The 14812-nt window shown below is 24.8% G+C and overlaps 1 protein-coding gene across 2 annotated transcripts in view; it reads left to right on the top strand.

The window, feature by feature from the left end:
* The window catches only part of LOC122501229 (UDP-glucosyltransferase 2-like), a 44632-nt gene extending 31042 nt beyond the window's left edge, over positions 1 to 13590 (top strand). For both annotated transcript variants that reach the window (XM_043610538.1, XM_043610539.1), the window contains exons 6-8: positions 4362 to 4679; positions 11487 to 11715; positions 13150 to 13590. In XM_043610538.1, coding sequence (XP_043466473.1) covers positions 4362 to 4679; positions 11487 to 11715; positions 13150 to 13291 — 689 coding nt within the window. In that variant the 3' untranslated portion in view covers positions 13292 to 13590. The remainder of the gene's footprint in view (positions 1 to 4361; positions 4680 to 11486; positions 11716 to 13149) is intronic.
* The last annotated feature ends 1222 nt before the right edge of the window (positions 13591 to 14812 follow it).

Raw genomic sequence — 14812 nt, forward strand, 5'->3', positions numbered from 1 at the left:
TTTAATTTATTTGATTTCAATTTATTATTTCTAACGTATCCCTATTTTTTTCTCATCTTTGACTCAATAATTGTATGTCTGAATGATACTGAGATATTAATACTTTACTGTAGGCATGTGTCGTTAGCATAGTGGTTAGAGCGTTAGTCTGTTAGTCCGTAGGTCGTAGGTTCGATTCCCCTCGTCAGCAATTTTGTTTATTTTCATAGGTTTGCGATATTTCTAGATTCCAATCGTTAGGTACTAAAATATGAAAATCTAATGCACACTTACTGTAATTGTTTATTATTTAATTTTTAAATGTTATAAACAATTTTTTTCTACTTCATTTACTATATCCATTATTAGTCTCCATCTTTAATACAATTTCTTTAAGAAGAGAAATATTTTATGAATAATAACTATTTATTAATATTATTTACCATTTTGTTGTTAAATAATTTATAATTATGAATTTACGACCAATTAATAACAATACGGCATTTATTGCGGCAATATTCTCAGCCAGCACTGGTCCAATGCTGCGCCAGCGCTGTCTGGCAGCACTGACAGACAGTACTTCGGCAGCGCCAGACGGCGTTATCATCCCAGTGCCATGCCAGTGCTGGCTCTCAGCCTTGCCGCCAGTGCTGCCAGTGCTGGCGCAGTACTACGCCAGTTGTTAATTTCCCATTGGGATATAGAAATAAAAACAGTAGTAAAAATTTTAAGCAAACACTTTTTTTTCTATACGTATGCATGAAGATAAAAATTTCACTCTTTTATGTAATCAGATGAAACCAATGTGTATTTCACACACGTAGAAACAATATGTATGCGTCAGACAAAGTGGAAAAAAACGGCGTATATAAAGTCAGACAAAATTCACAAATTCAGTGAAAAAAAAGTTATCGAGTCAGACAAAAAATCACCTCCTATATATGAAAAGAAACAGAAATACTAACAACTTTTTTTTCCGGAAAATTTTTTATATAGACGAATAAAAAAATCTACAAACTATGGTGGATATCGCACGTCAAAAGTTCACCTAAAAAAAAAAAATGTTGTCCAATTATTCCCAAATTTTTTTTTATGATATGCCCTATAGGTTAGTAATTTGTCGGATAAATTTTTTTGAATTTTATAAAAAATTGTTCGAGGGGGAGGGGGTAGAAGTTCTGAACTTTTGCGTGACACGCTCCACTTTGATTATTTCTTATAATTAGAGGAAAAAATTTTTAAAAAAAATTAGGATATGGGTTTTTTAGATTCTTTCATGGGCTTTCGAATGGCACAGTCTATTTTCAAAAATTTTTTTATTTTGACACAAATTTTGAAAAAATAAAAATAAATTTTCACTTTTCGCATCTGTGGGTCCATTTTTTCTTTTTCCTTTTATTTTTAAAAGAAAGCTGAGCTTTTTTCTGATGAAATACTTGTTTTCCAAAAAACCGTTTTTTTTTTTGTTTTCAAGAAATGAATTTTTGAATATAGCGCATCACGTCGTCGCGCCGCAATTTAATTTATAAAACGTTACATTTAACTTTTTTCTGCATTTTACAGGGTTGAGACTGAGATTAAAATAATATAATGCCTGCATTAGTTTTTCTATATTTTTTAAATTAAAAAAAAATTTAATTTTTTTAAATTTTTAACAAAACTTTTTTAAAAATTTTTTTTAGACTTTTATTTCTAATTTAATGCCTACATTTTATTTATTTTCATTTCTTCCCATTTTTTTTATTTTTTGATGTTGAAAAATTTCCTCTGCCATTCGAAAGATGAAAAAATCTAAAAAACCTATATCCTAATTTTTTCTAAAATTTTTTCCTCTAATTATAAGAAATATAGGGCATATCATAAGAAAAATTTGGGAATAATTGGACAACATTTTTTTTTTGGGTGGACTTTTGACGTTATATCCACCCTATGTGTATTTCAAGTAGACAAATTTGACACGTATCGGACGAAGTAGAAAAAGAAGAGCTAAGTCAGCCAATATTCACGTTTTTAATCTGAATAAATATTTTATTCAAATAAAATTTTATTTAAATCAAATAAAAGTTTGATTTAATTTGGAATAAAATTTTTATTTGAATCAAATGTAATGATTATTGTAACATAATTATGTATCAATGTTAATATGAATAGTCGCTTATGACCCACATTGTTAAAGTGACTTTAAATAAACATATTAAAAAAAAAAAATTATATTTGGTATAAATAATTCTCTGGGTGTAATATTTCTTAAAAAATGTATTAATGTATTAAAAGAATAATAATTATTATAAATAATCAAAATTTTTAATTTTGTCTTCATTTTTAATAACACACAGTTTTTTTGAAAGTATTATATTGATACTAAATAGTGGATCAAATGATTATAGGACAAAAAAATCTAATCCAAAAAAGTCCACATCGAAAAATCCAAGAAAAAAAGTCCAAAGTACAAAAAATCCAAAATAACAATGTCCAAAGTCAAAAAATCCAAAATAAATAAAAACGTCCAAAATAAATGTGAAAAAGCCACGTTTTTACTTTTTACGTTATAAAATTGGAATTTAATATTAATGTTCAAATCGAAGAATTTTAGTTATTTATACATAAATAATAAAATTCTACACAAAAATTCAAATTCAAATTCAAAAATTCTTCACAAAAATTCAATTATTTTCATAAATAAAAAAATTTCTAGAAAAATTCCAATTACTCTATAGAATTTTTAAAACAATTATTCCAAGAAATACAATATTATTATTTTTAACAAATTTTGATAAAATTCTTTATAAAAATTAAATTATTTTTTTCAATATAATTCCAATTAAATGACTCGATTAATTTAATTTTTTTCAGAAATTTAAAATGTTAAGTTTATCTACTTTCGAAATTCTTTACAAAAATTCAATTATTTCCATAAATAAAAAAATTTCTAGAAAAATTCCAATTTTATTCTATAAAATTTTTAAAACTTATTCGAAGAAATACAATTATTTTCAACAAATTTTGATATAAAATTCTATACAAAAATCCAATTATTTTTTTCAATATAATTCCAATTAAATTACTCGAATAATTTAATTATTTTTAGAAATTTAAATGTTAAAAGTTTACTTTCGATTCACAGTCTTCGAAATGAACAACTCAAAAAAAAGGACAATTTCATTCAAGACAACCATTTAAAATTTTATATCTCAATTTTTTCCATTGGATTTTCAATTTCTTTGAACAAAAAAAATGCAAAAAATAAATCCAAAGTGAAACTATTATTTTTTTACTTTTTTGGATTTCATTTACTTTGGATTTTTTGGTTTGGACTTTTTGTCCGGATACCGAATCAAATTAATGACAAAAATTTAGATCAATTTTTGATTTGATCCACGTTTTTGGTATTAATTCGTTGTAATTTGATACTTTTAAAAGTTAATAGTGCAGTCAGTAATTTTGGAAAATATTTATATTGGCAAAAAATTTCGTTCATTTAAACTTTTAGTGCATTATTTGGTTTAAAAAATCATTTGGTTGATTAAAATAAATTTTGCATTCAAAGAAAGAATTAAGTTGAATAAAATAAATTTTGCATTCAAAGAAAGAATTTGGTTGGATAAAATAAATTTTGCATTCAAAGAAATATTTTGGTTTATCAGAAGCAATTTTTTAGTTGAACCGCAAATAAATATTTCTTTGTACAGCAATGCTATACAGCTGATAAGGCTATTTTTATTTAATTCAATCAAAATTTGGTTGTTTCAAACAAATATTTCCTTGAGTAAACAAAAATTTATTGAGTTAGAACAAAATAATATCAATTTAATATTCTTAATCCAAATATATAAAAATAAGTTTACCAACTCTCTAAATTTGTATTAGCAAAAACTAAAAATGTTTACTAATTTGAATTAGTGGCTGACTTTTTGCTTTTGAATTAGTAAAATTTACTAATAAATTAGTAGAAATTACTATTTAGTTAAATAATAGTAAAATTTAGTAATATTTAGTAAAATATTAGTAAACTTTAGTAATATTTAGTAAAATTTACTAAATTGAGAAGCAAAAAGTAAACATTTCGACTAATTCAGTGGAGAGAAAAACGGACGTCAATTAAAACTGGAAAATCGTCGCACTAAAATATATACTCAAATACTTTTCTTCTTCCAAAAACCCTATTTTTCATCTTTACCTTATTATATTACTATATTCCTATAAAAAGAAGATAAATAATATTGAAAGCGAGACGTGAACTTTAAAAAATCACTTTTTTTGTAAATGGAATAGCATTGTAGCAGAGAGAGACTTTACTTCGGCAATATATATAACGTCGAGGAAAAACTGGGGAAACATATATATATATAAAGAAAAAGCAGAAAAAAAAAGTTTTTTTTTAGGATTTATCTTCGTTTCAATGGGTTCGTCGGTCCGAGCATCCGGAATGCCGGAGGCTCTTCGATCGATGTTTGTGGCAGCCTTCTCAACCCTGCCATTCAATGTCGTTTGGAAATGGGAAGGTGGCAAGATTAAAGATCTACCGCCAAACGTTAGAACTGGTGCTTGGTGGCCTCAACAGGAACTTTTGGGACATCCCAAATTACGAGCATTTGTATCTCACGGTGGCCTACTGTCCCTTCATGAAGCTGCTTACCATGGTTCTCCAACCCTGGTGCTTCCGGTCTTTTGCGACCACGACGGAAATGCAGCACAGGCTGGTTAGTTTAGCAATATATTATATATCATTTTTACTTTTTTTATTTTAACGTATTTATGTCTCGTTACAGTAGTAACCGGACAGTATAGTATGTTAAAATACGCGTTTTACACAATAAATATTATTTATTTATTATATCCACTATTTATAGTGAAAAAAATTTTACGGAAAAAAATTTTATTTCAAAATTTAACAAACAGATTATTAAACTTTGGGATGTTCGATGTTTGCTACAAAATTTTAATAGAGTCACTATAGTAAAATATCATAACTAAAAGAAAAGAATTTGCTTTTTTCGCTGTGAAAATTTGCTACTGACACGAATAATTAATTTTGTATATATATAGGGTGGATTCCACGTCAGTTCAACACACTTATTTTCATGACTTGTTGGTATTTGGCTGTACTTTTGTAAATTTATTACTTTTATAGTGATAAACAACTCCACCAAATATTTTTTCAAAATTTTGAAAATTACCAAAAATATGGCATTTTTAAAATTATTGTCTTTTTTTTGAAAGTGCTATAACTTTGGTTCTAATTAACCGATTTTGGATTAAAAAAATATGATTTCTTTGGTTTTAAGTATATTTTAAGTTGAAATTAAAATAAAAAAAAAAAATTCAAAAAATTTTTTTTTTTGAAATTTTGAAAAATTAAAAATCTGTTTTTGAAAAAACATCATCTTCGATTTTTTTCAAAATTTTACTAAATTTTAGGGCAAATGTGCTTAACATGTCCTTTAAGTTTCATCTTGGGATCTCAAAGGGATTCGGAGTAAAAAAATAAAACGTAACCACAAATTACGAACATGTGGGGCAAAATTCCTCAACTGACCAGGTAAAAAAAAGAATTTTCTCTAAACTTTGCTAAAATGTTACTATTATTAGTAGAAGTGTAAATATTAATTTTTTTTGAATTTGATAAAATATTTTTTGAGTTATGGAGTTTCAAAATTTTGATTTTTTTGAAAATATCTTTTTTTCGATTTAATATATTGATAAATAAAATTAATCAAATTTAAAGTATGAATAGTGATTTTAAAGGGGTTTTCACGGGCTATAAGCTGGTGATGAAAAAAAACTTGTTTTATGTCAATTTGTCCTTGAAATTCAAGGTCAAATTCTTAATTTCAATATACAGTAGAACCCGGTTAATACGATTCCGTTTAATAGGATTTCCCGCTTAAGACGCACATTTATGGTGGTCCCTGCAATTAAAAACATACATTTTATATCCCGCCTAATACGTTTTCCCGCATAAGACGCACTCTTAGTGCGGTCCCTACAGAATCGTATTAACCAAGTTCTACTGTATCTCAAAATCAGTGTTTTTTATTTTTTTCTAGCTTTTCCCAATCCTAAGCTTACCTTTTTTCATATGAGCCATGTAAAAATCAAAGTGGGACCATGAAACTTTTTGAAAAAATTAATTATAAATCATCATTTTCTATGTAAAATAATGATAAATTATTATTTTCCTCAAAAATTCTGATGGTCCCACTCTGATTTTTAAATGGCTCATAGATAAAAGGTCACCAGCTTATAGCCCGTGAAAACCCCTTTAAAAATCACTATTCATACTTTAAATTTGATTAATTTTACTTATCAATATATTAAATCGAAAAAAAGATATTTTCAAAAAAATCAAAATTTTGAAACTCCATAACTCAAAAAATATTTTATCAAATTCAAAAAAAATTAATATTTACACTTCTACTAATAATAGTAACATTTTAGCAAAGTTTAGAGAAAATTCATTGTTTTACCTGGGCAGTTGAGGAATTTTGCCCCACATGTTCGTAATTTGTGGTTACGTTTTATTTTTTTACTCCGAATCCCTTTGAGATCCTAAGATGAAACTTACAGGACATCTAAAGCACATTTTTCCTAACATTTAGTAAAATTTTGAAAAAAATCGAAGATGATGTTTTTTCAAAATCGGATTTTTAAGTTTTCAAAATTTCAAAAAAATAATTTTTTTGAATTTTTTTTTTATTTAAATTTCAACTTAAAATATACTTAAAACCAAAGAAATTCTTTTTTTAAAATCCAAAATCGGTTAATTAGAACCAAAGTTATAGCACTTTCAAAAAAAAAAAGACAAAAATTTTGAAAATGCCATATTTTTGGTAATTTTCAAAATTTTGAAAAAATATTTGGTGGAGTTGTTTATCACTATAAAAGTAATAAATTTACAAAATTGTTGCCAAATCCCAACAAGTCATGAAAATAAGTGTGTTGCACTGACGTGGAATCTACCATAGTAGACATTGAATAGCCCGCAGGTTTAATAACACTGTGTGACAGTAAAATGGCACTTTAAATCGGACCTATACCTAACTTGTTCGTCTCGAAAAACTAAAAAAAGTAGTATGTTTGAAATTTCCCAAACACCCCCAAAATTTAATTTTAGGGGCAAAAAACAGTTTTTTGTGTATTCATGTAAAGAATTACTCAAAATAAAAATTGACAAAACCGCGGTTGAAAATATTTGCGATTTATCGATTTTCCTTCAATTTCTTCAACTTTAACGAGGTTTTTAGAATAATATTCGAATTTAAAGATTTTTTTCATAATAATATCTTAAAAGTATACTTAATTCTGCGTAAAATGATTATTTTTTGAAAAAATTTTAATGCAAATTGAGATTTTAAAATTTTTACGCTATATTTACAAATATTTCAAATTTGTTGTGGAATTTACATCAGGGCACTTTAAATTTTGTATTCACTAAATTTAATTGATGAACTAAAATGGCATGCATGTCAAACTTGTTTTGGATGGATTTAAATAAAGACACAGTCCGTATTTAGAGGGGGGGGGTCCGGTTAAATTTTAACTTTTCTATATTTATATTGTTTAAGTGTGTCAATGTTTTTCAAACATTATTTAGGATTCAATTCTATTCTATATAATCAAAATTAATAAAATTGTTCAGTATTGCGAAAAAAGCAAATAAAAAGTTCGACAATAAAAAATAATTAAAAAATGTGGTAGAAGTTCAAATTTATATTTTACGAAATTTTAAGGTATTCTTATTATTAAAATTTTGGGGATGTTTGGAAAATTTCTGACACATCATTGTTCATAGTTTTACTAGACCTACAATTTGTACTAGGTTTCTAAAAAGGGCAGTCAACTTTTTTTATTTTGTCACACAATGTAATCTATTTATTCACTTTTGAAATAAATTGCCTTTCCGTGATTATTATTATTACTATTACAGGCCTCAGATCAACTTTAACGAACAAAAAAAGTCCCTTTAGTCGATTAAAAATAGAAAAAAGTCGAAAAAGTCGTTTATTTAATTCAGTATTGTCAGAAAAAATTTTATTTTGTATTTCCATAATTCTTCACTGATTTCTAAATTCAATTAATCAAAACTTGTATAATTTTATTAAATAAATATTCAAATACTTAATTTCTTTTTTCACAGGAAATAAAATTTAAAAAATTTCAACTTCTGAAAACTAATTTCTAAAAATTAAAACTGTAACCCTTCCAGAAACTCAATTATTTTTTACAATTTTGAACTTAACTTCATCTCTAAATCAATAATCTATATTAATTTTTAATAATTTTTCAAAAATTTTTCGAGAATTCAATTATTTAAATACAAAAATTCAATTTTTTATAATAATTGAAACCACGTCCATTTTTCTTTTTAAATAATTATATTAAGGAAGAATGTTTTCAAAAATTTTAATAAAGAAATTCGTAAAATTAACTTTTTAAAAATATTTCTGAACAATTTTTTTGGTAAAATCTTTTAAAAAATAATTTAAATTTAGTAAAAGCTTTGAAAAATAATTCAAATTTGATAAAATCTTTTAAAAATAATTGAGTTTAAAAAAGTTTAAGTTCATATGTTGAATAGAAAAATTTGTTTAAAACAAATAAGAAGCCGATAATATATTTAAAGAAATTATTTATTTCATGTTATTATTTTGAGCCAAAAAAAATGTTTCTTTAAATCAAAGAATAATTTTTTCCCCGAACCAGCGAGATTTTAAAATTTAAAGTCAAAATGTTTTGTGTACAATAAATGTTAATAATGTGAAGTAAAATACAAGTATTTAAATAATAAATAATAATAATGCTCTTTCAGAATTGAAAAACGCAGTTTTAAATTGTTAGTTGCTTGAGTGCACTATCTTCCTACTATTCAGTATTTCTTTAAGTGGAATTTATTAATATAATAAAAAATCAAAACAGAATTTTTTTTCAATTGTTCAAAAATAATGTAAAAAATCCAAATTATATATATCATCGCATAATTTTTTCTTTTTCATTTTTGAAAACTTCTCGGACTGCAGCTTTATAAACTAGTTTTATATAGCTTCATACCTTCGCATTGATCGAATTTACTTCTTGACATATAAATAACGCATTTGGAAAGGGAATTTTTACTTTTCATTTTGAACTTAAATAAAATAGTTTAACTCACGAACGTTGATAAACGAAACAAATTTTCCAATAAGTATATTTCTCAAAAATAATATGCAAAAATATTGCCCCAAAAATATGTAAAAAGCACCAACTTTTTTTTGTTTCAAAAATATTTTCTCTACGTTTTTTAAAAGTAATGTACGAATATAATTATATACCTTAAACAAAATATAAATTCTACTTGAAGAAATACAGAATAGAAAGAAAGAATACACTTGATGCGGAACTAAAAATTTTGAAACTGTTTTTCAATTCTGTAAGAGCATAATATGTACCTAATATGAAATATTTGATACTTGTTCGACCCTCAAATAAATTTACAATGAGCATTGCGGAAGTTTCTTTTTAGAAGCATTGCATCTGATGTTTAATGGATATTTCTTTTGGCTCCGTCTATATATATGTAAAATTAAAAATAAAATCTTTGAGAAATAAACCAAAAACATTCAGTTCCAGTATACATGTATCGCATGGCTCTCACTTTGCCGATTTTATTTCAGATTAAATAATTGCAAATTTTCACTGGTTAACATGAAAGTATCAAATTTTAACAAATAAAAAATTTGTACTAATTTTAAATTTAAAGACCTTAAGAAAATTACACTTGATTTCATACCCAAATAGTTTTGATGGTTTTTGTCACAAAAAAGAATAATAATAATAATAACAATCATAATCAATATAGTTATATTGTTGACCCTTCTGCTATTTTTCTTAATTTTATTACGAGAAGCGAGAAAAGAAAACCACACACAAAATTTGTAAGCAAAAAAATTGATGAAATCCGCATATTATAACGCTTATTATGATAGACGATTAAATAAAATTACATTTCTCACAAGTTGAAAGTAATAAACTTTTTTATTTAAAAATGTGTCTCTCAGAAATGGTGTGTTTCTAGAAACTTTATACAAAAATTTCCTTTTATACAAAAAGTTTGCACAAAATTTGCTTAGAAAAATATTTTTTTCTCTAAATCTTTCATCATAAACTTTAAAAACTTTACACCAAAGTAGAAGAATGAACGTCAGAATTTTATATGTGTGGTTGTACTTTCCGGTGACTCATATACTAATAAACTTTCTTTTATAAAAATTCAACTTTTAAAAAAATAATATTCTAAAATTAATATATACTTATACACTGTTATTGAAATGAATATTAAAAATAATTAACGAGCACTTATAGTTGAAATTCCGTTTTACAAAATTTATTAATTATACATAAATTCTACTTTATTTTATTAAAATAAACATGTGAAAATTAAGTAAAATTAAATTCGCAATATAGATGAAATATAATTTATACTGCTGTTGAAATAAATTTTTAATAAGGAAATTGTGGCTGGTCGTATAAAATATTAAAGTAACATTAAACGGAAATTGATAACGTGAGGTCAAATTTAGTCTATTTTTTATAAAAAAAAACATTTTTTTTTACTTTTCTTTTTGTTTCAAAAATTAATAGATGCATATGCTTAGAACCGTTACATATTTGCATAGAGTTGAATGACAGGTTTCTTCTTAAAAAATGTATCGATCATTGAACCAAATACTGCGAGAGGTGAAGTTAAAGACCTTGCTAATCAAATGTAAATGCAACGTCTACATTCCAAAAGAAAAGTTTAAAATATTTATAGTAAAAGGTCTATATTTTTGTTAATTAAAATATTTTTTAAATGTATATTAATTTATCGTCCTAATTATATTTTTTAAACTCCATTTCTCTGTAAAATAATATCTAATAATTCCATTTACAAACACAGTTTTTCTGCAGATATAAAATTGAGACAAAAAACGTATCAAAACGTTGCAACGTTTTGATACGTTTTTTGTCTCAATTTTATATCTGCAGAAAAACTGTAATAAATAAATAATAACAATAATAGTAATAATTACATTTGCATTGATAGAAACAAACAAATAAATAATATTTTTTTTTCTTTAGTAGTAAAATAATAATACACTTGAAACAAAAAAGATCCATAACAATTCAATTAAAATACCCCTTTAAGTAGATTCGAAACAATTGAAATTTATAATTTTGAAGTATACCTAATAATAGCAAAGATACAAATTTTTTTTTACTTAAAAAAAATTGTCTATAACAAGCGTCTACTTCTTTTTAAAAGAAGAAAAGAACATAAAAGTTTCATGTCGAGGAGCAGACATATTTCCAAATATATAACTTGACATTTTTTATACTCTTACTTTAATTGACACGAAAATCGATTACTCTGCGATACTAATTAGTTTTGTAATATCAAATTTTATGTCTCTTTGGAATAAAATTCATTTCCAATAAATAATTTATATTATTTTATAATTTTGATAAGAGAAAAATTGTTTTCTTTTCAGAAAAACTTGGCTACGCTCTTGTTGTGGATTTGGCTAGTATATCGATAAACGATCTTCGAGAAAGTATTTTAAAAGTTGCCTCACTTGACAAAAACTCTTACAGAGAAGCTGCTAAAAGAAGAAGTGTTCTGTTAAGGGATCTCCCAGTAGGAACAAAAGAATTAGCTGCATGGTGGGTGGAACACGTGTCAAAGTACGGAGGAGCTGAACATTTACAGAGTACTGCCAGGTAAATGTTTTTTATTTTTGTTATTATTATCATTATTATTATTATTATTATTATTATTATTATTATTATTATTATTATTATTATTATTATTATTTTTCAGTGTATAATCAACAATTTAGAAAAAACATTGTCAAACTCTTTTTTAAAAAAAGAAAATTCTTTCAAAATAATTTAAATATAATAAAAAGTAATTTTTCGTTTTACAAAATAGAAGAAAATTTGACGTTTTATATATATATATTTATTTATTTATTTAAGTAGTAAACGGGACTGTGCCCTTTCGTACAAAGTACTCTTAATACTAATTTTATTGCACTAAGCAAAATTACTAAATATTATCAAAAATGAAACATAAGTAGCTGAACTTAAAATAGTGAACTACATATCTCTAAAAACAAGCTGACGCAAAAGTGTGTGAAATCTCATAGAGTTACGATCAAAAAAATCAATATCATTATAAACATCATTTGCTTCTCTACAAAGCCTGGTCATCAAAGAATGATTTCCATAATTCGTTCTATGAAATGGAACAGAGAATAAAGAAAAATACCTAGAAGGTCTTAGTGGCACACGTAAATTAATTAGTGATATAAGTGACTGACAATTAAAGAATCCATTAAATAATTTATATAAAAATGATAAATCAATATATAGGAATCTTAAAGAAACCCTTGGTATATTGAGCACAGAACGCAAGCTGCAGTAATCATGAGCATGAAAATCAAATGGTATGTGAAGTTGACGCGCAATGAAACGAAGAAACCTATTCTGAATGCGTTCAAATCTTATAATATTATATGTGTAATATGGCACCCAAATGACTATAGCATACTCTACTATTGATCTGATCAATGAAAAATACAAAGTTTTTAACGCTGATAGATTATGAAAAGCAGATGCATTTCTCATTACAAATCCCAGAGATTTTAAAGATTTAGAGATAACTTCGGAGATATGTTCATTATAATTGAGATCTTTACCAATCAAAACCCCCAAGTCTCGAACCTGAGTCACTCTATTTAATTCACTTGAACCCACAGTATAACTATATACAAATGTGATTTTCCTCGCAAATGAGATTACTACACTCTTATCTAAATTGAAGGTCAAATGATTTTTCTTACACCAAACTATAAGATGTTTAAGATCTAACCTGAGTTGTTTAGAATCGAGACAAGGGTTATTTGCATTAATTGCTTTAAAAATTTTCAGGTCATCTGCGTACAACAAAAATTTGGAATATTTAAAAACAAATTTTATATCGTTAATATATAAAACAAACAATAAAGGACCGATATATATATATATATATATATATTTGCGCGAAAATAAGAGAAAAGATTGCGGACAATTTGTGCGCAAAAATTTAAAGCAAAAAAAAAAAAAAAAAAAAAAGACAAAAAGAAAAGTAATTTTATTCTTCTTTCTTTTCAGACATATGGGTGTTTTGCAGTACTATTCACTCGACGTGGCTGCTTTTTACTTGATTATTTCAGTGGTTTTATTTTTCGGAGGAAAGAGCTTGTACCTAAGAGCTGTAAAAAGACAATTCACATCCAAGAAGAAAGTGGAGTAATCGCCACCTTTTTACACACTCAAAAGTATTAAAAATAATAATGTATATTATGTAATAATATTTATTACCGAAAAATGTTTTTCTACTTTTTCAAAAATATTAATTATTTTTTGAAAAATTAAATGTAAACATGTTTATTAATTTTAAGAATATAATTATAGTATATTTTAATGACTCCCACTTTTCGAAAAAAGAATGCAAGAAATAATATGTTATATATATATAGTAAAGAAAAATTATTTTTGATAAGAAAAAATTTATTTATAAAATGAATTTGTAAAATTTACGCAATATTAAAATTATATTTAACATACTTAATATTTATGTCACGCCTACAAATTTATTTTGATTTAAAATAGAAACGAAATTCGCATGAATCACAAGTTTTGAACGTTTAGATTAATGAACGAAATATTTTTTAATATTAAATATCTATTTATTATTTATTTCATTAAAAATCATTCTACATTTAAAAATTTTTTTAATTAATTTTTTTGATAGTGACAGAAAATTATTATAATATAAATTCAATTTGAAAAAGTAATAAATAAATTTCGTTCGTTATTTGAACGTTCAGAATTTTAGGAAACATCAAAGTTCACTAAAAATAAAAATAGTTTTTCGACTTATACTACAAATTAATTTTTTAAAAAGAGTTTTTTTTCAATATTTATTAAACATAATATTTCTCTAAATTTATATATATATATATATAGTAATATATTATTTTCCATTTTGTTTTATCAGCAGTGCTTGCAAATCATCTCTATTGAAAATTATTGGGTTGGATAGTGATATCGGTTTTGTATCCTTAGATTCATTTGTAATTGGAATTCTTGAGTAGAGTAAAGAACGAAAATATGCATAATGGAATTTAGTGCTTTACGCTTTAAACGAAATAAATATTAATGAATATAATAAAAAAGTTTGATTCCAGCTTATTTTTAATTTAAATTCCATTTATAAACACATTATAAATTTTAATTGGTTGGTAGCTTCACTTTAAAACCTAACAATCCAATTTTTACAAGTTAGTATAAGTAAATTTTACTATTTTTTAAGTAAATTTCAGTAAAATGTTCTTTGGCAGTAATTAAATTTTCCTTTATAAGTACAAATTATTTTATCTTTTGATATAATTTAGAAATAGAAGTCAGTTATGTTGGAAAGAGGAAAATTTTGTCACAAATTTAATGTTCACTGTAAACATGCAGTGTAAATTTTCAAATTTCGTCACAGTGCGAACTTTACTGTAAACTTTCAAAAATAATATTAATCTAAGGTGGTATAATTTATAAACTTTAATGCATATGAAGTTAATTAACACATCTGCAGAAAGTTTGTAATAACAATAATATTTTACACAAATATAATCGAATAGAAAGAATTCTTTCCGTTTACAATAAGAAAATGTCCAAAAAGAAAAAAAACAATAAGAAAATACATAAAAAGTACAATCGGTAGCGATTTGTTTCGAAAAATTTAAACATAACCTAAAAAAGCGCACTTAAATCTCATGAA

This window comes from Leptopilina heterotoma, unplaced genomic scaffold (assembly GCF_015476425.1).
Source record: "Leptopilina heterotoma isolate Lh14 unplaced genomic scaffold, ASM1547642v1 Lhet_206, whole genome shotgun sequence".
Classification (NCBI taxonomy): domain Eukaryota; kingdom Metazoa; phylum Arthropoda; class Insecta; order Hymenoptera; family Figitidae; genus Leptopilina; species Leptopilina heterotoma.